The following is a 25,061-nucleotide window of genomic DNA, read 5'->3' on the forward strand; positions in this document are numbered from 1 at the left end:
TCCCTGCTGACTCCACTCAAGCCACGGAGGCCCACCAGTCCTCAAACACATCAGGCACGACCAGGCTTTAATGCCTATGGTGCTCTCTGCCTAGAATACTCTTCTGCAAATGTCTGTCTGGCTTATCTCCTCAATCCCTCATCTTCTGCAGGTTTGAACCCTCCCTATCTTCCTTCCCTGCTTTATTTTCCTCCTTATCACTTCCACCACCTAACTTACTTACATATCTTCCTTATTGTCTATCGCCCCCACTAGAATGTAAGCTCCACGAGTTCATGAACTCTTGTCTGTTGTTGCTCACTGCAATATCTCCAGTGCCTAGAGTAGCATCTGACATATCCTTGGCACTCAATAAGCATCTACTGAATTAAAGAGGCACTGTGAAACCATGCCCCAGAGGTAAGCAAAATCAGGCCAGTCCTTACTAAGTAGGGTTGCTATATAAAATACAACCACGACATGGGATATACTCATACTAAAAAATTATTTTTTGTTTATCTGCCATTCCAATTTAACTGGGCCTCCCGTACTTCTATTTGCCAGGTCTGGCAATCCTACTCCTAACTCCAGTGAGAGAATGGGCAAATCCAGACCACTCTGGTCAGCTGGGAGAGGTAGAGGTCCAAGGACACAGCCAGAAGACCCAGTGAAGAAGCATTTCCTCTCTTCTTTGTCATTGAGGATCCATGGTGGTCTGGGTTCTGCCAGCTTTAGATAGAAAAATAAGCCAGTGCAGTCCGAGAAAGTGACCAGGCACAGCATTCATCTCCACCTCCTCTACTCTCAAAAAAGAACACCTTCTCTGCCTAAATCTTCATTTGGCTTGGTCTCAGCGAAGCCCAGCTGCTTATGTCCCCTCTCACCCTGTGCTGTGACTGTGGACACCTGGGAGACAAGTAACTATGCCCTGCTCCATCACACACCTGTCAGGAGCCCAGGGCCTTGGCTCCCCTCCACCTCCAAGGCAGAAGACTGCATGGCTGAGTTGCTAAGCTCTGTCTGGGGCTACAGGCTTGCAGACTAGGATGCTTCTCTCATGATTTGTATGTTACCAGCATGCCATCTTATGCTACATGCAAGAGACAAATGTATGTTGGAAAAAAAAAAAAACTAAGTTAGTAAATTACGACATACCCACCCTAGCCACTGAAAACCAAAGTTCCTGGATCTAGGTTCTGAATAGTCATGGATCGTCAGAGATATGTTCACCATGTTATTCCCAGGTTTCCCATCTCCTGGACCCTCCAACATGGGAGATCCCTGAGGTTTCTAACCTCTAGATACCAAGATCCACAGAGCAAATCTCCAAAGACCAAGATCTGTAAGTTCCCACAACCTAAAGTCATGTGGGCCATAGGACCAGGAGGGTAGGGGATGAGGGAATATTACCTGGGATAGGAATAAGAATTGAACCAAAAGTGAAGGCACAGGAAGGAAGATTATATATCCTGGTTTGTCTAAGGTTTATTTCTGTATTCCTGGTGTCATTGTTAACATTGCCCCCACTTATTCTCCAAAGTGTCTTAGTCTGAACATTAAATGATATGGTCATTCTAGGCACCAGCCAAACTGGGAACAAACTCTGTGCCCTGGAACCCAGGACCTGTGGCACAGGAGGCAAGAGCCACGCAGGAGCAGCTGCAACCAAGCTGGGCCAACTCGCCCTCAGAACTGGAACCGGGAAAAGGGCATCTCTGGGCAGCAGCTTCCAATCTGAAAACTGAGGAGGCTGGGCTGATCTCTCCAGATCCCACCAGCTCTGTGTCTGAGAGAGCAGCTGGGAAAGTACTTGTTCTCCTCTCCTACCCCCACTTACCCAGAGCACATGCAGGCCCACACGTTCCCCACGGCTCCCCGGCACAGGCCACCAGGAGCCTGGGGCCTGGCTCAGAAACATCCTCACATTAGAGTGTCAAATGACTGAAGAGTCAGTCTTTGATCTGACACAGAGAGAGGGCAGGGCTTGCTGCATCTGGCAGGTCATGCCTACCGTCTCTGGGTTTTCTCCAGTCTTCTCCACACTCATGCTGACCCCAAGAGAGCAAGCTGGAGCAGATTTCAAAAGGAAGCTGATTCTCCAGGCTCCCCTCACCCTGCACTTCTCAGTGCACTTCTCAGCAACAGGAGCTACAGCTAACATGGGTGGATAAATGGCTAAAGCCTTGCAACCGAAACTCCAAACGGAGCTCAGCAACACTCCCAGGGATGCTGGGAAGAAAGAGATCACACCTGGAGCCCAGGCCAGCTTTGACTCAAGGAAAAGGAAGGAGGAACTAGGATCCTGGACTGATCCATTAACTCACCCTAGGGAGCCACAGAAAGGAATATGCCAAGACATTTAGCACCCCTGGAACGTGCAAGAAAGTCATTTGCTTCCATCAACACACCACCAGGAGACAAACACTTCAGCACACTTAGTAAACATACGTGAATTCAGACTCCCCTGCTTCTGCATTTGCAAGGTTTCATATGACATGGAAGATGCTTACTCAAGACAACGACTCTTAATGCTTCCAACGGATTCTCTCCTAGCCTTTCTTCCTTTCTGTCCTTTCCCTCTGTCTCCTAGACAAGCTTATCCACTTCCAGGGTCTCAACTCCAAACCCTGTGATGTTGTTTTCCAAACTGTTCCTCAAATCCAGAATGCTGAATTGCCCAGTGCCTGCTGGCCCCTTCCCCATGAAGTGCCCCAAAGCACAGCAAACTCCATACAACTCAAACTCATTACCCCAACTCTGGTCCTTACAACTTGTCTCCCCTGCTGTACACCTGTGTCTATAAATGGCACTGCCATCCATGCAGATGAAAAACTTTCATCTTTTCCCTCATCAGAAAATCCTGCAGAGCCCTCTCATCTCTAATACACCTAAATACCTAATCTCTAATATACTGATATAAAATGTCCTTCCCATCCATCCCCTCCTTGTCACTCTCATAGCCTCTGACCTAGTTCAAGCCCTCCTCATTGCCTACCAGGAGTGTTGCAGTGTAAGTTTTCTTATGGGAGACAGAGCCTCCAGAATAATTCTCCTTAAATACTTGTTGAATATCCTAAAAGCAAGGGCTCCCATCCCCCTTCCTGTGTATATGCTACATACACAGAAAAGTTGAGAGCCTCTAATCTTACTGTTTGAACGTCCTTGCCTGGCACTTCACTCCCATAACCTCTCAGCTTACAAGCCACTCCACACTCCACCCACCCTTCTAGACATCCCACATGCTTACCAGCCTCCTTACTACTCCTGAAAACACTGTATTTTCACATGTCTCTGCCTTCGGCCTTCTCTCTCTTCCACTTTGTCCATCCCTAAGGGACAATTCAGCCTAGTGGTTAAGACTGTGAACTGTCTTAGCAGTCAGACATGGAAGGTTTTTTGGAATCACAGCTCCACCACTCAGTAGCCTTTCTACCTTGAGTGTCAGTGTGTGACCTAAACATCTGAGAAGTAGCTCACTAGGTTTTCCCCAAAACTGAAATGGGAAATTCCCTCCACAGGTATATCCTTGAAAAAAACACTGTGAGAGGTGTTTACAAATAAATGCATCTTAGCAGAGAACCTTCCTCCCTACTGGCACATGTCTTCCAAGTTCTAAAGGAGGAATCACTGTTAAATAGCACAGGGCATCGACAGCGCCAACTGCAAAGCTTTTACCAGCACTAACTTCCAGAGCACGAGGGCTGGGCTCTAGCCATCTCCTGTAGGGAGGCTCAAACACTCAGGCCCAAAGGCACCCTGCAAAAAGCAAAGCTGGTCAGCCATGGGCTGACTGTGGGAAGAAAGTTCCCCAGACAGTGCCTTTAAAAAAAAAAAATAAAGAGGCACAAAAACTAAAACTCTGGCCTTTGTCATACAGTGATTTAAAAAGAAAACACACACACACACACACACACACACAGACACACATACACGCACGCGCGCGCACACACACACACACCCCTACCTGGTTTAGCGACTTCTAGTCACAAAAACTCTGGCTTTTATCACCCTGACAGTGATTACTCTTTTGTGAAGAAGATACTGTTTAGTGACATCTGGATCCTGAGACCCAAGTTCAACCACATTTTAAGGGTAACTAGATTCAGGTTTACTAGACACTTTTGGGGTATCAGGCTCTTGCACCACATAACTTCATTCATCTTCTCCAAAAGCAGCGCTCAGCTCCTACCATGCTGCTGCCACAGATTCACCTTCTCCCTCACCTGGTATCTGAGTTAACTGGTATGTTCATCTACTCTCTCAGCATCTTCCTCTCTTTCCATCTTTGCTAGTATGAAAGTACTCTGCACATGAAGTCAGAGAGTTATTATTACAATGGTAGCTAACATTTGCCACCCAATTTATCAAGGCCAGGCGTGATGCTAAGCATATACAGATACTAGCTTTATTTTGATGTCATTCATATTTCATACAGCTCACCCATTTTAAGTGTACAATTCAATAGGTTTTAGTACATTCACAGAGTTGTGTGAGCATTACCATAACTAGTTTTAGAACATCTTAATCACCCCAGAAAGAACTCCATACCCATTAGCAGTTACTCCCTATTTTCTCTCAGATCCTCCAGTCTGGGGTAACCACTAATCTGCTTCCTGTTTCTGTAGATTGACCTATTCCGGGCATTTCATATGATTCCATGTATAAATGAAATCATACAATATGTGGTCTTTCATCAATCTTCTTTCATTTAGCACAATGTTTTCAAGTGTCATCCATATTGTGGTATGTATTATGACTTCATTCCTTTTTATTGCCAAATAATATTCCATTGTACAGGTATTACCACATTTTATTTATGCAGTCATCAGCTGATAAACATTTGGGTTGTTTACACTTTCTGATTATTAGAAATAATGCTGCTATAAATACCATGTACAAGCTTGTTTGTTTTTAGAGACAGGCTGAAGTGCAGTGGGGAGATCACTGCTTACTGCAACCTCCACCGCTGGGGCTCAGGTGATCCTCCCACCTCAGCCACCTGAGTAGCTGGGACTACAGGTGTGCACCACCACGCTCAGCTGTTTTTTTTTTTTTTTTTTTTTTTTTTTTTTTTTTTTTTTTGTAGAGATGGGGATTCACCATGTTGCCCAGGCTGGATTCAAACTCCTAGATCCACATGATCTGCCCACCTACACCTCTCAAAGTGCTGGGAGCCAACACACCTAACCTAATGTACAAGTGTTTGTATGGACATCTGTTTTCATTTCTCTTGGGTCATATAATAACTCTATGCTGAGCCTCTTAAAGAACTACCAGACTGTTTCCAGAGTGGCTATGCCATCTTTATAATCCCCACCAGTGACCTATGGGGGTTCCCATTTCTCTACATTCTCCCTAACACTTGTTATTGTCTGTTTTTTGGGGGTTTTTTGTTTTTTTTTAATGATAGCCATCCTAAGAGATATAAAGGATATAGCAGTGTAGTTTTAATTTGCATTTCCATGCTAGCTAATGGTTTTGACCATCTTTGATGCGTTTTACAATGTATGTCTTCTTTAAGGAAAGGTCTAGTCAGATCCTCTGTCCATTCTTTAATTGGATAGTTATCTTTTTATTAATGGCAAAAGTCCTTTATATATTCTAGATACCAGTTGCTTACTAGATTTACGATTTGAAAACATTTTCTCCTGTTCTCTGGGTTGCCTTTTCACTTCCTTGATGATATCCTTTGAAGCAGGAAAGTTTTTTAATTTTCACGAGGTACCAATTTCTCTATTTTTACTTTACTACTTATACTTTTGTTGTCACATCTAAGGCTTTGCCTAATCCAAAATCAGAAAGACTCATTCCTATATTTCCTTTTAGAGTTTCATAATCATAGCTTTTACATCTATGATCATTTTCTAGTTCATTATGATATATGATATGTGAGGAAGGGAGCTGACTTCACTCTTCGCATGTCTCAGCATCATTTGTTTCAAAGTCTATTATTTCCTATTGAATTGTCTTGGTACATCTGTTGAAAATCAACTGACAATAAACGTAAGGGTTTATTTCTGGACTTGTGATTCTACTCCATTGATGTATATGTCTAATTTATCCCAGTACCCCACAGTCTTGATTCAGACTGTAGCTCTGTAGTAAGTTTTGAAATCACAAAGTGTGAGTCTTTCAACTTTTTTTCTTCTTTTTCAAGACTGTTTTGGCTATTCTGGGTCCTGAATTTCCATATGAATTTTAGAATCAATTTGTCAAAGAAGTCATGGGATTCTGGGATTCTGATAAGGATTTCACTGAATCTGTAGATCAATTTGTAGGTACTGCTGTCTTAGCCATGTTGTCTTCCAACCCATGAACATAGAATGTCTTTCAATTTATTTAGTTATTTATTTAAACAATATTTTGTAGTTTTGGAGGTAAATGTATAGCTCTTTTGTACATTCATTCCTGTGTATGTTGTTCTTTTTCATACTATGATGAATAAAATTGCTTTATTTCATTTTCAGGTTGTTTGTTGTTAAGTATGAAAATACAATTGAGTGGCCGGGTGCAGTGGCTCACACCTATAATCCCCACCTGTAATCCCACACCTGTAATCACACTTTGGGAGGCTGAGGCAGGCAGATTACCTGAGGTCAGGAGTTCAAGACCAGTCTGGCCAATGTGGTGAAACCACGTCTCTACTAAAAATATAAAAATTAGCCAGGCATGGTGGCAGGTGCCTGTAATCCCAGCTACTCGAGAGGCTGAGCCAGAAGAATCGCTTGAACCTGGGAGGCGGAGATTGTAGTGAGCCAAGATTGCACCACTGCAGTCCAGCCTAGGTGACAAGAGCGAAACGCCGTCTCAAAAAAAATAAAAAATTTAAAAATTTTTAAAAAAAGAAATAATTTACAATTGAGTTTTATATTTTTATGTATTTATCTTGTATCCAGAAACCTTACTACAATTGTTTATGAACTTTAATAGTGTTGTGTTTTACTTTTTAAAGTATATATAAGATTGAATAGAGATAGTTTGACTTCTCCCTTCATAATCTGAGTAATTTTTATTTCATTTCCTTGTCCAATTGCTCTTACTCCAGAATAATATTGAATGGAAGGAGTAAAAGCAGACATCCTTGTCACGCTCCTGATCTTAGAAGGAAAGCATTCAGTCTTTTACTATTACATATATTTGCTTCTATTTTTCATAGATGCCCTTTAGCAGGTGAGAGGTCCTCTTCTAATCCTAGTTTGCTTATTGTTTACATCATGAAGGATTTTGTGAACTCTTTTTACTGTATCTGTTGAGATAAAAATGTGGTTTTTTCTTCATTCTATTGATATGGTGTATTACATTGATTTTCGGATGTCAAACCAACCTTGCATTCCTGGGATAAATCCCACTTGGTCACTATTAACCTCTTTTTATATGTTGCTGAATGGGTTCATATTTTTTGGAGGAGTTTTACATCTATATTCATAAGAGATATTAGTTATTTTCTCATGATATCTTTGTCTGATTTTGCTGTCACGGTAACACTGTTCTCAAAGAATGAACTGGGTATTCTAAGTATTTTAATGTATTACCTAATTTAATCTTTACACTGAAGTTGTGAGATACAGTGCCAATATTGGTCCCCTTGACCAGATGAGGACATAGAGGTTTAGGAATATTAGTCATGGTTACACAGCCAGTGAAATGGCAAAGTCAGGATTTAAACCCCAACAACCCTTACTCCCAACCCCGGGCCCTTTACCACCAATGAAGAACTTACTCCCATAGGCTAATAAGCCCCTTATAAATCAGCCAATGAGCTAACCAGATTTTGTATCCTGGAAACTCACCCTAACTCAACACCCTGCTGAACTCTACAGTGAGAGCTTACTTAGTTCATTGCTCCCAGTAACTGTATCATTCAAGATCAACAATGTCATCTTGGAATAATCAGTGGTGGAAGTGATTTTCAGACAACTAAAACTAAACCCACAGTCAATCTGAAAAAAGTAACATTTACACACACACACACACACACACACACCCCTACCACTTAGAAACATCTCAAATAAGCTTACAAACATATTATGTCCAGTATATACCAGGGAAAAGAAATGGTCAAGCACTAACTTTCTAGGATTATGCTTTACTACTGTGAATAAATTACTCTAGTTCACAGCATCTCAGGTGTAAGATCAAAATGGTTACAATGGAAAAGTGTAAATAGGGAAGTGGGGTCTTGTAAATGAGTTAATTCTCCTAAGTTTTGTTTCACCAGGTGGTTTCTCAAGATAAAACAATCTAACAGAAAACATCCTGGTCTCTGTGCTTCAGTTTCTTATTTATGAAATCAAAATTCTTGCCCTTGTTGCTTCATTAGAATGTTGTAAATGTCATAAAAATGCCAAGAATGCAGGAAAGAAAACTTTTGAGAGGCACAAGATGGAATTTTATTACCAACAACTTTCACTAATTCAAACATTTTTTTGAGGGCCTACTGTGTGCCAGCGACCATACTGGAGGCTGAGCAGCACTGGCTCTTGAAGAGTGCTCAGTGGGTACAGACCCACAGAAAGAGACCCTGACAGTGCTTACCACAGTTTTAAAAAAAGAGTCTGATGAGGCCTTTAACGGACAGTTAAAAGTCATGTGCTACGGAAACATAAGAGAGGGAAAAATCAGTTCTGTCTGTGGAGATTAAGGAAGGCTTCAGAGAGGATGGAGTGCTTTTTTAACGACCAGTAGGAGTTTACCAAGCAAAAAACAGGATGAACGGTATCCCAGACACTAGGAAAGTCCATTTTTTCTTTTCTACTGTCTACCTGGAACCAAAACTCTCTTCCACCCTAGCTAGGCAGCAGGGAGAACATCCAGGACTGGAGTCAGGATATGAACCCCTAGAGCCTGAGCTCTTAACCACTACTTTCATGATTAAATATAATTAACGATTACAATCAAATGAGAATCTGACCCTGGGCAACTTACTAAACCTCTCTAGGCCTTGGTTTCCTCATCTGTAATGTGAGAATAATAGTAGCTATTCATAAGACTTGTTAGAAGGTTTAAATAGGTTAATGCTAAGTGTTCCGAACAGTACCTAGCACATTGCAAGCATAAATATTCATTATCGCAAAAATTCATTGCAAGGATAAATATTCATTATTATTGAGTCCCTGTCACATCACCTGCTCTGGTCAGTCCAGGCCTTACTAAGATTCATACATTTCAAAAGGTCCCTATCACAACGCATGTGTTCAACCCATTTGACAATTCCCTTCACCTAACAACTGTTTGTGGTTGCTGTCTAAGGACATATGGGGACTGAGAGAATGCTTCCTAATACACATGGTTTACCATCCAAGTAACCTAAATAGCATCTTTCATAATCAGGATCATATCACCATTGCATTTTGTGTGTTGCTGTGAGACAGAAAATACAACGGCACATCTTAGTACAGAGATTGCAATAACAGTTGAATAAACATGCAATCCGATACCTCACATCTGGCATGTCATCATCCCCAATATTTTACTGACAATCAAATATGTTTAAGGCTGTGGCTACTTTATAGGTACAAATGTCTTTATCAGGACATTAACGTGCACCAAACCTCTCTCAATAAAAGCAGTCATAACCAACAATCTCTTCTAAGCTGTCATGGAAGCTACTGTGTTTGTAATAGAACCATTCATCTAAGAGACAGTTGCCAAAGCCCATCTCAACAAAGTATCAGGCAAGTCACAGAGCACAGAGGCAGATCCAGGGAAGAGGGTAGGCATAGAGTGAGCAATTGGGAACTTTGTAAATAGCCGAAAAAACTCAGCTTATTAACATGCTAAATATTACCCCAGAAGCTGTAAAGCTTTGGGGTGATAAATTATATTTCCCCCAAAGCATTCTCTTTTGGGTAGCCTAAAAGTTCCTCTGGCTTTTGCAAAAGGAACAAAGCTCTATGGAAATTTTCAGTTAATTACCAGTTTCACTGCCTGGGGGCCGGGGGGAAGGAGCAGGGGGTGGGGACTACAATGCAATAAAGAAAAAAATTGTTTTAAATAAATTAAGTGTCCTAGGCAGCAGGTTTCACTATCACACCTTTAAGACTGTGTTCTAAAAGGCTAAAAGGGAGAGGAGAGTATATAGATACAATAACAAACTTGAAAAAAAAAAAAAAATAAGGCTGGGTGTGGTGGTTCATGCCTGTAATCCCAGTACTTTGCCAAGGCAGGAGGATCACCTGAGGTCGGGAGTTCGACACCAGCCTGGCCAACATGGTGAAACCCCATCTCTACTAAAATACAAAATTAGCCGAGCATGGTGGTGCATGCCTGTAATCCCAGCTACTGGGGGCGCTGAGGCAGAAGAATCACTTGAACCCAGGAGGCGGAGATTGCAGTGAGATGGTGCCATTGCACTCCAGCCTGAGCAACAAGAGCGAAACTCCATCTCAAAAATAATAATAATAATAATAATATCCAAATGGGCTTTGAAAAACAAATTTGATTTTATTATTTAGCTGGAACTGAAACATGTGAGGAAAGGGAAGGTAGGTGGGCAGAATAATCTGCAGGGTATGCATAGCAGGTCAATATCAAGCCAATCAAACACATTCGTGATGAAATATAATTAACAATTATAATCAAATGAGAATCTGTAGCACACTGTAAAGTACCCAGAGTGTTTTTGTTCTCTAAAATCTACCCACCTCTGTCCAATGGCAGTACAAATACAAGATTACTTGCCAGGAATCTATTACAAAGGATAACATGGCCATCAAAAACATTACTGGCAGAGAGAAGCCCCCAAGCCTCTAGGAATAAACCACATCTACTCTCACGTACAAGCTGAACGAAAAACACTCAGCAGAGATGTGGATCCTGTTCATTCTATTTGTGGTGTGAGCCTATAGACATTCGAAGAATGGATGTGGACGTCTTCCCCTCTCTCTCCCATCACCATCTTACCATAATACATGAATGTTGGAATTATGTGTCTCTGAGCTGGGCCAGCTGACTGACACACCCAAGTGGCCAGGGTACCTGTTGAAGTCCTGGACCAATGTCCTAAAACCTATAGTAAAAATGTCCTGTTCCCCTCCTCCGTCTCTGACCACCTGTCCCCTGAGCTCAACACCTCAGTCACCCACAGGTGGAAGGGAGAGATGCTCTCTAAACACCCCTGCACTCCTCCCTGCCCACTGTGACCCCACCATGACTCCCCTGAGTGAACCCCCAGTAAACACCACACCACAGTGGACCCAGGCAATATGGTTTGCTTTCTAACTCTTGCTATTTTCCACATTTTTCTTTAATGAATATCCTTTACTCAGAACCAGAGGAAAAAATAAACTTGACACAATTATCTTTTTTCTTCTAGTTCCAAAAGTAACGTATGTTTGTGATTGAAAAAATCCCATTAATACAGAAACATAATAGAAACCGAGTCTCCTATAATCCCATCTCCCTGTGGCAACCACTATTAGTAGACTGTAAATTCCTCCAGATTTTTTTCTAGGATCCTCCCCAAGAACACACTTCTATATTTAAATTTATCATGTTGAACAGTCTCTAAAACAGCACCTTTACTGAGAGACCAACAGAACACCACCACCAATAACGATCATTTATTTTAAAAAGACCACTTTAAACACATACTATCGCTGGAATGGGATAAAATAGATAACAACAATAATAAATCAGAAACACATTTTCACATAAAATGGAAGGTCACAGCAGCAGATGAGTGAGGAACTGAAGCTCTAGAGATGGGGGTCTGGTGGGGAGGAGAACAGAGAAACAGCGTTGAATCCAGGCCTGTGCTGCTAAGAACACAAATGTCCACCCACTCTCTACTTCCCTCTGATGCTGCAGAGGGCCACTATGAGGGAGGCCTGATGAACCTCTGCCTAGCGACAGGCTCTCTTTGGTCCCTTCCATCATTTGTGGCTCTGATCTCTGAAAGTCTGCCCTGGAGCTCCCCCATCCCCCTGTCCTTCGGCAGAAACCCTAAGAAAGGAGGGCTCAGCTCAATTTCTCCCTTAACCAAACAGCCCTCTAACTGAGCTAGGGATGCTTAACTCTGCCTTGATGGTTCCAACGTGTTCTTTCCTACTTTTCCAACAAGTCCTGAACAGGCTTAACTTCTAAAAGCATTAATTTTTTTAAAAATATGATGTAACTTCTTTTTTTTTTTTTTACTTTTAAGTTTGGGGTACATGTGCAGGTTTGTTATATGGGTAAAATCGTGTTATGGAAGTTTGTTGCACAGATTATTTTGTTGCCCAGGTATTAAGCCTGGTACCCATTCGTTATTTTTCCCAATCCTCTCCCTCCTCCCACCCTCCATCAGGCCCCATGTCTACTGCTCTCCTCTATGTGTCTGTTCATGTATTCTCCTTATTTAGCTCCCTCTTACAAGTGAGAACATGCAATATTTGGTTTTCTGTTTAAATTAATTAAACCATTAATTTTAAGAATTCAAAGAACTTCTTCATACATAATTACATTTTCTCTCAACACTGTTGAGAGGTAGAAAGAAACATGCTGACTTACTGGCCCCATTCTATTGGTGATGGCAACAAGGCTCAAAGAGCTTGTACGGCTGGCCCATATAACGATAACTATACATCACAAATAGGTATAGTTTTGGACCAACCAAAGAATTTGGGAGGAAGATGGTAGAAATGTTGACATTTTCTTCTGATCTTGATGTTCCTCCTGTCCCACTATTCTGCTCTCTGCTTTTTACTAGATAGATACCACTTATACTCTATCAACATCTTTCCATTCATATCCATGGGGCCATGTACTCCTCAAAGAAATCCCTCAGCATCTGGTTTACTTTGGTACCTTCTTTAAAAATTCACGCTTTACCACTGTGAAGTCCAGCATCTAAGTGATTAATCAACTCACTGTGGATGAGCCTCACAGTGCCTTGCTTCCTCATCTCACATGCCCATCGCCCACATTCACATCAGTTGACCATATTTGTGACCACACCTTGAAACTCATCCCCTGAAATCTCTCCATCTCTAATCTCAGTGCTGCCTCTCCCACGCATGACCAGAGCCTCCTGTCCTGCCTCCTCTCCTACATGCAGCAGGGCCTCTGAACAGCATGCCCCATGGCCGACCAGCCCCTCCAGCTTCACCTTGCCCCTTTCCCAACTTAGACTCCTACGACCAAGCCATAACAACTGTCAAAATATGAATAAACCCAATAATCTTGTAAAGAAAAAAATTACATAATCATGCCAATTGTTCCCTCACAAGTAATATGCATCATAGACCTACATTTAAAACACACAACTATAAAACTCCTAGAACAAGACACAGGAGAAAATGTTCAGGACCTAGGGCTAGGCAATGAGTTCTCAGACTCAACACCAAAAGCACGACTCACAAAAGGAAAAACTAATAAATAAGACCTCATCAAAATTAAAACTTTCACTGTTAAAAGTTTTGCTATGCTAAAAGTTCTTTCTTTTGCTTAGCCCATGTGAACGAGATGAAAAGATACGCTACAGGATAAGGAGAAAATCTTTGCAAACCCCATATCCAAAAAAGGGAGTTGTATTTAGAAAAAAGAATTCCAAAAACACAACAGTAAAAACATAAACCCTCCAATTAGAAAATGAACAAAACACATGAACAGACATCTCACTGAAGAGGATATACGGATGGCAAATAAGCATATGAAAAGATGTTCAACATCGTTAGTCTTTAAGAAAATGCAAATTAAAACCACACGAGGTATCAATACACACCTATCACAATGAAAATAATAAATGGTGATGACACCAAATGCTGGTGAGGAAGCAGAGAAATTAGATTGCAGGTGAGAATGTAAAGTGGTACAGCTACTCTGGAAAGCACTTGGGTAGTTTAAAAGAAAAAAAAATAGTAAATGTACAAATACCATATGAGCCAGCAAATTACACTCGTGGGCATTTATCCCATGTAAGTGAAAACTTAGTTTCAGACAAAGACCTATACGTGTATGTTCATAGTGGATTTGAAACGCCCAAACACTGGAATCAGCCCAGATGCCCTTGAACAGCAGAATGGTTAAATAAACTGTGGTACATACACACCAGAGAATACTACTCAATGATAAAAAGGAACAAACTTGATAGACACAACCTGGATGAATCTCCAGGGAATTAAGTTGAGTTGAAAAAAAGTCAATCCCAAGAGGTTCATGTAGTCTAATTCCATTTACATAACATGCTTGAAATGACAAAATTTTAGAAACAGGACAGATCAGTGGTTGCCAGCAGTTAGGGAGAAGGGCAACCTGGGTCCTGTGGTGTTGGAGCTGTTCTGTATTCTGACTGTGGTGATGGAGACATGAGCTTGCACAAGACTAACACACAACAAGTAGTGTATACAACTTAGTACACACATACAAACGAGTTCAAGTAAAACTGGGAAAATCTGAGTCATATCACTGGGTTGTATCGATGCCAATATACCACTTGTTGTGACATTACACTCCAGTTTTGCAAAATGTAACCATATTGAGGGGAAATGGGCAACATGCATAAAGGATTCCTTCGTGTATTATTTCTCATAATTGCATGTGAATCTATAATATCTCAATAAAAATTTTAAATAAAAAAAGAAAGTAATACTCTCCAACTTCTCTTGGGCCTTTCACTCCTGAGTAGTTCTTTTACTCATCCCTGTCTGTCAATGATAACATCTATACTACATTTGCTCTACTTTTCAAAAGCCCACAATAACCTTCATCTGAGAAAAGCAATGAGGCCCCTTCTCGGCCCTCCCACCGTTCTCTTCCATTCTGCATCAGAGGAAAAGAGGCTCCTTTCCCTTTAAAGTCCCTTCTGGGTTTTGCTCTATCAAAAACATCCTCAACTCATAAATTCTTCTCCCCAACTAACCAAATGGCCAAGCGTCTCCCCTGTCCTAGAATAAGTCTTCTCTTAATTTGTTCTGTCCTTCAGGATATCATGTCTCCTTCCGTGCATGGTCAAACTCTCTGAAGACCGGGTCATGGTAATGTTCCCTCTCTGTAGAAAGGTAACATAAACTGAAAAACGAAACTAGCCTCATTCATTTCCTGCACCAAAACCTCATAAGGACTGCTTCAAATGTTAGCCTCATTCTCTGCTCACTTGTTTCTTTTATCAACTCTAAAAATGTGGGCCTGTCTTCTTGGACCCAGACTGCAGCTAGCCCAGCAGCTCTCAAACCTGGCTGATCACCCAAATGACCCAGGGAGCATTTAGAAATACAGTTTCCCAGGCCATACTCCCAGATATTCTTAGTCAGTAGTTGTTTTGTCTTTTAAGCTCTTTGAGTGTTTCTGTTGATAGTGAGGCTTGGGAACCACTAATCTGTCTTCTCTTTTCTGAAAAAGGCAATCACTTTACTCTCCCAGTGCTACAGACATTCCATTTAAAATCCATGCCAGTTTTGCCCTTGATAAATTGTGAGCCTGGGCATCACAGGCCATTATCACATCACTTCTCTGATGATGAGACTCCAAACTAACCCTGCAACTTCAATCTGACTGAGCTCTAAGCAGGAATTTCCAACTCCTTACAGATCATCTCCATCTGAATGGTCACCCAGTACATCAAGCATATGACAAAACTTAACTCCTCATTCCTCTCCTCTCTACAAACCTGCTTCTCCTGCCTCCACTCCTCATCTCACTTAACAGTACCATCATCCTCCCCATGACCCAGAAGTGGAACCTGAAAACAAACTCCTCCTTCTTTTTCACAAATCGCATCCCATCAGCCAGTTCTGTTGGTTTTATCTCTGAAACTCCTTCCTCCCACCAGCACTGCCTGCATTCCAGTGCAGGCCTCATGCTCTCCTATCGGACTACTGTAATAGCCATCTAACTTGTCTTCACGCCTTCAGACCTCGTTTTGTCAAACACAGGCTGAGACATGTCATATCTCCTGAAAAAAATGTAATGGCTTCCATCTGCCCCCAGGATGAGTGCCAGGCACCTTGGCGTGGCACTCAGACCCACAACGACACAACGCTGGCTCCTGTACTCCTCTCCCAGGAGATATTTTCATTTCTAAGCACATCAGGGCTGTGCCCTTCCAGGCCTCCATGCCTTTATCGCATGTTCCTTCAGCCAGAATGCCCTTCCCATCTCCTTTTCCCAACAAGGGCAAGTCTTCAGAATTTGCCTGAAGTTATATGCAACAGTCCTGAAACTACATACAAATACGTGATTTTTCTGGGGGAAAGGATCCATAGCTTTCTACAGATTCTCCAAGGGATCTATAATCCAAAATAAGTTTAAAAACCGCTTCGTGATTTTTTTCCCAAAGTTCAAAGTTAGCTAAGTCTGTCTCATGCTCTCTTTCATTCTCAAACATATACAAGTGCATTCCCCCATCATAAATAATCACACTTTGTGCTGCTCCACCAGGCATATCTCTAGTACAGAATATACTTCCTTCCATATCAATACTAGAGTCATTTGTATTGACTGGCTTAGTTGTCAACGTCAGCTCCACAGCTTATTTACTATGTGACCTCAAGCAAATAACTTGACCTTGCTGGACCTCACTTTCCTCAGCAGCAAAATGGGCATAATTACAGTACCTATATTATTGGGTTGTTTTTGAGGAATAATCAAGAGAGTACATCCTATAACAATGGGAAAGTGCCTGGTATGTTAACTGCTCACACAAGTCAGCTTTTTAAGTTATTTTCTGTCTGTTGTCCCCACCACACTCAAAGCACACTGCAGGCCCTCAAAAAATGATTTATAAATCCACATCTTCCTGAATCCCAGGGCTCATCACTGCCACAGCAAAGCTGTTGGAAAGCATAACTTGGTAATACTTTCACATTCTTTTCTTTCTACCTCCCATATGACCAATTCGTGAGCCATCTTTAATTAGCTATTTTGTACCCGGATTGCACAAGAGCTCACACCTTGTGCATACACCTTTGCATACCCCCCACACATTAAGCTTCCCAATCAAAATGCTGATGACGCTGGCCTTGCTATTCTCACAGGAACCAAACTATTTCAAAAATTCCCCATTACTCTATCTGTTCTGAGTATTCCAGAATTAACCCTTGCTCTGCTATTGTCCATATTTTGTGCAGAAATCTTTTCTATCTCTTCAACTAACATTTGCCAACACAAAAAACAGGGGTTCTTCTTTCTCAATCTAAGATCATTAAATAAACATCTTCCTCTTTTTTTCCTTCTTTCTCTCTTTCTAGCCAGTTCCTCCCACAGGAGAGGCCCTCAGGGCTTACAGGCTTAATCACCTACATTCTCTGTTTGAACCATAATTCATCTCCCATAAGTATTTATTCAGCAAACATTACTGACACCTTCTATATTCCAGGCCTTGAAATACATCCTGTGATCGGTGGGGTCCCGGCTTTGGGAGCTTCTAGCCTGTTCTACCACATAGCTGTTTGTTTCATACTTCTAACCAATTAACTTGAAATAACACCCTGAATCAGAGGTCTGAAAGAGGAAATCAAAGATGCCACATGATATTCAGATGGATCACCGAGAAGAACACTTTGCCAAGGCCTGGAGACCCTCCAGAGCTGGGAGTCTGGCCATTTCCACACCAGGGCTCTGGGGTCTCCACTGACAAAGCCTACCTCCCTGATCCTCAAAGAGCTGTTGTGAGAACATAATATCTTGTAAAAGGATCATTTTGCAATTTTTTGACCAGTCCTCTGCATCCAGAGGAGTGTAGTGACCACAGATTTCAGTCTCTTTGCTGTACTAATCAAGACATACTCTCACTTGCTTGCACGCACTCTCATTCTGACATCCCCTTGTCAGTTCTGCCACTAACTCATTTAAAAAGCCCCCTTTCCTCTTCTGACTTCTGCTCCTATGAGGTAAAGAAAGAAGAAATCCTAAGTCCTATGCTACCCTGGTGGGCAGGGCACAGGTCAGCAGCGGGGGAGGACTGACTAGAGACACCCTCCCCCTCATCTTCGCTGGTCCTCACAATTTAGGTCTCTGGGGCTGACCAGTAGTCCTGGTATCCCAGTAAGAAAGGGTCCTTCCTTGAAGCTGACCTAAGCAAGGATCCTGAAGACATCTGCTTGCAAAAGGAGAAAGTCAATAGTGGCCGGGAAGATGTCTGGAAGCAATAGCTCTGCCCAGACTGCCTGTAGGATCCTAGGGCACTAGAACCTTCCAGACATCCTCCTGGCCACTACCGAGGCCAGCCTTGTGATCTGGGATCCTCTCCGTTATGTTATTTGAGATGATTTCTTCCTGCCAGCATCAGGCCAGGTGCCCTGGACCTTGGTAGCCAAGAATAGGCTTCAAAAGGCTAAGTGGAAGGTGACCATCTTCAAAGGGCTCTCAGACTTCTCAGAAAGCTTTGGCACACAGTCCTGACCTCAGGTCAGTTTCCTGCAAATGAACTTGAGATAGCTCCATGAGGGAAGGGACCATGTCTGTCTGGTTCACCACAGTATCACTGACAACCCCTAGCAAGGGCTGGAATACATCTGCCCTGGTGCTCAATACTGATTGACTGGATTTATGTATAACTGTCTCTACCAAGGAAGGAACAAATGCTCAGTAGAAAGAGTCCAAGATGTAGAGTCAGACAGCCCTGAATTTGAAACCTGCTAGCTACACCATTTACATCGGCCATGTGCAAGCCACTTTACCCCTCTCAGATTCAGCTTCCTGTCTATACAGTGAGGATAATACCAGCTTCAAAGCATTGTTAAGAGCATTAGACAGAATTGTATGTGAAGCCTTTAGCACAGTGCTTGGGAGACAGCACTTCTTTGTTTTCAGTTCACAAGCACTTACATACCTCTCACTATATGCTAGATACAGTTCAAACACTGCAGGGGGTGGTGGTGTTCCAGGTAACAATTAGTTCATTTAATTCTTCTAACAACCCTACACAGTAAGATCTATGTAATCCTCTTTTTCAGTTGAGGAAATTGAGACAGAGAAGTAAGGTAACTCGATCAAAGCCTGATATCTAGAAGTGCAGGGCCAGGATTCATATTATTTATAGAGTCCAGACTGTTAAGTGCTATACTTCTCTGCCTCTACAGCAAGCAACAAGTGAAGGTTAGTTCCTGTCCCTGCCCTATTTGATTATGGGGTATATCTGACTGGGGTTTTCAGTGCAAAAGAAACATATTCAGGTGTTCCTGTGGTTTGCTATTTATTTTGCTTTGTTTTAAACTACGGCCTGCTCCTCTGAAATCCAATTTTGGATAAGTTTGTTGATAAAGAACTTCCATCTCATCTTGTCCTCTTGCAATCTCCTCTCCCATGATCTACCAGGAAAAGAGACACACACAGCTATGTAAAAACAAAAAATGAAAAAGACAAGCACAGAGAAAGAGAGAGCCCAAGAGAATGAGCACACACACCCTTAGGAACCAGGTCTAAGGACGTCTCATACCCCTTCTAGTAATCCATAAAAACGACTGCCTACACATAAGGGTGCCCACAGCAGAAGCCACCTATCCACATGGAGCCCAAACACATAAAGTTTCAGCTCCCCAAAGACTAAGTTAGCAGAAAGAGAATGAAGCCATCTCTTCCAGTGGCCAAAACCTCATCATAAAGAGAGTTTTCCTTTTATCTCCTTTATAAGACTGCATTTGCCCTACTGCCAACCACGAAGGAAATTTCATTACCAAAATAAATCACTTGACCTTGCTTCTCCAATGGCTCAGGATTAGTGACAACACAAAACACTCTACAAATGCTCTGAAATATTGGAATAACCCTTTCAAGTAAAAAACACTTGGTATTTCACTAAAAGACTAAATCATTTTTATTTTACTGCACGGAATTCAAAAATGCTTTAAATGCTTTCATTTTCAAAATCCTAAGAGAAAAAGTACGCTCTTTAAGGCCTTAAGAAACCCTGACTCCTGGTCTGGTTTTTGTCCCAATTCATGTATGGTAAGATGGGGAACAGGCCGAAAGTCCAGGACAGTACTCTGGCCCCACACTACTCATATGATTCAATTCTCGAGTGGCTGGGGCCTCACCGTGAAGGCTCCCAAGTCAACTTTCTCTCATCCTCCAAGTCACAGGCAGGTCAGAGGCAGCTCCCAAGCAGTTCTTCTTAAGGGGTTCAGTCTCCACCACCAATAGCCCCATTAACCACCATGGTTCCCTTCCAAGGTAGCAGTAGAAGCAAAGCTCCTCATGTCGACCAGAGAGACAGAGTTCAGGGCGGATGTTTCCTCCCCAAGGAAGCTGCCTGGAACTGGGGGTGGCTGCAGCACAGTGCAGCCAATGCATCTTCTGAGCCCCAATTAGGATACACACTCCCCCAGGCTGTATACTCCACTTGCTGAAAAATCCACAACCAGTAAGTCTGTTCTTTCCAAATGAGTTAAAATTCCTAATGCTGCTTGCTCAAAAGGAATGTCCCATTTTAAATCAGGTTAGCCACCAACACAGTCACTAAATGTGCTGCTGAGTTAAGGTGAAAAGAATCCATACATCAAAACCATGCACACTCAGGAAGCACTCAGAATTTAAGTTATGCTGGGTACTCAAGACAGGCTAGGCTCCCAAGCTGCACCATATGGTTCAAAACTGACCCTCTTGCTCAGTGACAAGAAACAAAACCATGGCATCACAAAATGCAAGAGTCCAAAGGACCCACGGACATCATCAACTACTTTACCATCTTATTTTACACAGGAGAAAACTGAGACCAAGACCAAGGGTAAAATGTTCAAGTTCACTGTTGATACAACTACTCACATCCAAAGCTGCTCTTTGTTCTTCCTAGCCTGCTGCCTCTGAGACCCAATTACCAACAAGAGCTCTTATACAATTATTTTCACATAAAAAATATTTTTATAATTGAATTATAGGCAAATTGGTTAAATCCACCAGGGCTGTTGTCTATAAAGTAAAATCTCAATGGAGAACAAAACAAAACTGGAGTTGACAAAAGTTAACGTGGGGTTCTCAGCCCCAAAACCTTAATCCTGAAAGGACAGGACCTTTCCCAGTATTTCCTGAGGGAAATGAAGTACAGTAGTTATGCCCAACTGGGATTTCTAATACTATGCCTTTGTTTGAAATTGAAACAATTTTTGGGTAAGCAAATGAGAGTTGTACAAGGTCCCAAAGTTACCCTTTACTACCCATAATAATTCATCTTCAAAGAAGCTTCAAAGATTCAAATGCTTTTCTCTGCCTTTAAGAAAGGGAGGAGCTACATTTTCAGGTATGAAAACAAGACCACAAAGCAAATAGCCAGGCTGAGGAAGAAGACACCAGGAAAGATCCAGACATACAGAAAATCTAGGGCCCTGAAACTCTCTTCCCATAGTAGCATTTCACCAGCTACGAAGAGGCTTCCCTGGCTACAAAGGATATTATGGGAACATAAAACAAATGCTGAAGGCTTGGGTCTCCTCCTCCCCTGTGTGTGACAGGCTGAGACTCCAATGCTGCAGAAAGCAAAATTTTCCTTTTTTCCATTACATCATCCAAGTTGGAGAGGAGGAGGGCGGGGTGGGGGCACAGCTGGTGGCAGCTGCACCACCATCTGCTTTCTCCTTAGCAGTGTGTGCTGGTTGAAGCCACAGTCTCTTACAGCTCCTGATAGAGGAAGTACAGTATTAAAGGTACAACACACCATTATGAAAAAGACTTCAAATTGTTTAGAAATAATCACTCCCATGATAAGTTAACAACTTCAGGTAGACTACTGAGCCAGTTCTCTTTGAGTTTAGGTTATTTGTGTTTGCATCTTTTTAGACTCAGCTACAGTGCGAACTCTGTCAACTCAACGTGCTCAATTAGACAATCAGAATGTTCAAGCAGCCACACCTGCCATCTGCTTCCCAAAAGGTAAGCAGCCAAAAAGTACAGGTCTGCAGCTGGAAGCATTTATGGAAGGAAGTTAGGGGGTGCCCAAACCCAGCAGGCAAGACCCAGACCGGCACGTGGATCCTTACTGCCGCCCCTGGCATCCCGAGCCAACTAGTCAACAGGTCTCTCTCTCCTGAGCACTCTTGGTGTTTCCTTCAGAATGCCCTTCAAGGCAACCCCCAAAGCAGGGGAGATGGTGAGAGTGACAGGGATGCTAATGCCTTGCCTGATCATTCAACTGTAAACTGGCAGCAAAGCAGCAAATTGGTGGTTCAGAGGCTGATCAAGCCCATGCACATGCTTTCTCTGGCCTGTACAGAGTTGCTTTAAAAAAAATGCTGGCTTTTTAAAAAGAGTAGACTTCATATAAGCATCTAGAGGGCTGGCTCTTCTTCAAGGAGGCTGGGGGGCAATCAAGGGATTCGGCAGCACCAGGCCCCCATTCCTAGTGGCATCAGTTATCTAGAGGTAAGCGGCAGTGCTTCCTTGCGATCTGGTCTGCGTTCCAAAGACCTCCTCCCCACCATCTGGTGTCTGTACATGCCATTGCAACTATTTATGCTCTTGCCTGGACCCCTAGAGCTTCTGACGTAATGCTGCTACACATGTAGAAGAAGAAGAAAAGCCCAGGGGGTGATTTCCCAAAGGTCCTTTATTGACTCTCCTTTTTCGTTGAGGGTTAGTCCTTTTGGATGACCCACTAAAATTCTACAAATATCATTCAACCCCATACAATGAATGGCTCTTGCTGGAAGACCAGCTACAATCTATCCCCTACCACAACAGCAGGTTGTAGTATTTCAAAGGAGTGTTCCAGGCCACTTACCATACATTTTGCCTTCGTCTGATAAGATGATTTTTCTCCTCCCACATGGCGGATAGATAGCCAGGGCCTCCTGAAAGCTTTGCTCAATGTCAGGGCTCCAGACCCCTTCTGCATCATTGTCAATTGGCTTATCTGCAGAGTCACTCATCCTTTCCATGTTTTCGGCAGGGCTCTCGCTGCCGCTCCAGCTGCTGGGCTCAATTTTGGCGGTGGGATTTTCCAAGCCGAAGCCTGGAGCCTTTTCAAGAAAATAAACCTAGAAGAGAAAACAAAAAACAGTGTAAGGATGTGGTAACCACAAACATAATGCTCTTGCTAGCTCTAGTGCAAGTTCTTCAGTCACCAGCTTTTTTTATTTCATTTTATTATTTCAGTCGTTTTGGGGGTACAGGTAGTTTTGTGTTACATGGTTAAGTTCTTTAGTGGTGATTTCTGAGATTTTGGTTCAGTCACCAGCTTTGCTTGGAGAACTCCTAGTGGAGAATACGGAATTTTGAGATCCAAGTGGCTTTATTATCTAAGTATCATGTTAAGCACCCACACGGAAATGCAACAGTGGGCAGAAGCTGGATAATCTTCACAGTCAAGAGGAAATTTATATGGAAGAATAGTACTCACTCGGAGTTCCAAGTTTGCAGTGATTCATACAAAAACCATTTACTGAGTGCCCACTATCTACCAGGGGCACTATGCTAAATGATCATCAAATCTCCAAAGCAGAACAAGTTATTTATAAGAAAATAAAGTTTTTAAAATGTCCACTTCACCATGGCAACTGGCATTATAACTTGGAAACTGTTAGTTTCACTATCCCAATATGAGATCATCAAGATACAAGATGGTGGCAGGATCAAGGAGGGAAAGAGGAAGATTATTTTGGTATCACACATACTCATTCTACCGAGACAGCAACGCCGACTGATCTGGACCTATGTCATTTATCTCTGAGGCTTTTACCTTGTAGAATCAGGCCACTTTGCCTCTCTCAGCTCCTAGACTGTAACCTTGAAGCAGGGACCAAGCTGTCCCCAGTCCTGACTTCCCTGCAACGTCTATCACAAGTGCCTAGCACATCTATGGAAATATTCTCTATTGACATGGAGCACTCCCTGTCGTAGCCTATGCTGAACTCCTGATCACATGAAAACTGTGGGGGAGTATTTCATTTTTTTTTCTGTAGCACTGAAGATTATAGTACCAAAAAGAAAACCTCCTAAAGATCTATTCCCCTCAAAGTATGCATATAACCTATGGTCATAAAGGGATAAGCTTTCCAAACAAATGTCAAACTGGCATAACACCAATGTGAAAATGATCTAATCCAGTGCTCCCTACTGTCTGGCACACTAACATATCAATATTCCTTTGATGAAAAGGCACAGGATCATTCATTGAAAGGCCTTCCAAAATTGGGGGAGAAAGGCTTGATCGAAAAGAGGAGGCCGAGGGCCTGAGTAGGGAGGGCTTCATGTGGCCACAGTTCCCCCCCTTCTCACCCCATCAAGTCCAGGCAGTATTACATACGGACACCCAGGAGGGAAGCAGGTGCTGGTGGTCCCACCTGGCACCAGGGACTGCTCCCTGTTCCAGGGCCGTTCCCTGACAGCAAGCAACCTGTCTTCTTCCCCGCTTTCTCCCAACTGTATCCTGTGCCCCTGTCCTCCCCGACCTGTGTATATCAACAGATGCTAGGTGCAGAAACTCTGAGGCACATGAATATTATATAATTAATGGTATAACTATAACTAGTGGGCACTTTTGGCTTCTTCCCTTCCAGCTTTGTAGACCTGGCAGCACCTGGATTAAACACACACACACACACACACACACACACAAACCCTCTGGTTGTCTGCCTTTAAATGCTGCTACTGAGCCATCATTCAAAGAACTTGCCAGCAAAATATTTACTGCCTCTTACCAATATATGTACATTTACACAGGACTTTCAAAATTGCCAAATGTGAAGGTATAAATTATGCCACAAGAAAGCATTTTGTGATTGACCTCCGGATGAACCTGACGATGCCTACAGTGTGGGCCTTTTGAATTCCAACTATTACCATTTTTGTTAGGATCCAAGAGTCTTATAAAATTCAAACTGAACTATACTCTAGAGTCTGTTCTAGCTCCAAAGTAGTTTATTAAATAAATTATGAGAATAAGAAGGAATTCTTTGAGCAGTGGCTAGCCCACCTTCTTCCTCTCCACCCTACCCGCCAAAAAACAAACAAACAAAAAGACAAAAACAGACCAAAACAACACACACGTACAAAACCACAGGCCAGTCCTTGAGCTCTGGGCAGTTCACAACAGTATGAATTTACTCCAAGGAGCCGCACTTTAAGATAAATAATAGGTATGCCCAGTGCTCAGTCAGGATGGCAGGGAATGGGACCCAGGGGATAGGTGAAGGGACTGAGGGACCTTCAATTGCCTAAAAAGAACATTCTCATAT

The 25,061-nt window shown here is 42.5% G+C and overlaps 1 protein-coding gene across 7 annotated transcripts in view; it reads right to left on the bottom strand.

Moving 5' to 3' along the window:
* TEAD1 (TEA domain transcription factor 1) overlaps nucleotides 1-25,061 on the bottom strand; it is a 271,129-nt gene that overhangs the window by 157,228 nt on the left and 88,840 nt on the right. For all 7 annotated transcript variants that reach the window (XM_045371517.3, XM_045371518.3, XM_065528530.2 and 4 more), the window contains exon 2: nucleotides 22,607-22,862. In XM_045371517.3, the coding sequence (XP_045227452.1) occupies nucleotides 22,607-22,862 (256 nt within the window). The remainder of the gene's footprint in view (nucleotides 1-22,606; nucleotides 22,863-25,061) is intronic.

This window comes from Macaca fascicularis, chromosome 14, assembly GCF_037993035.2.
Source record: "Macaca fascicularis isolate 582-1 chromosome 14, T2T-MFA8v1.1".
NCBI lineage: Eukaryota > Metazoa > Chordata > Mammalia > Primates > Cercopithecidae > Macaca > Macaca fascicularis.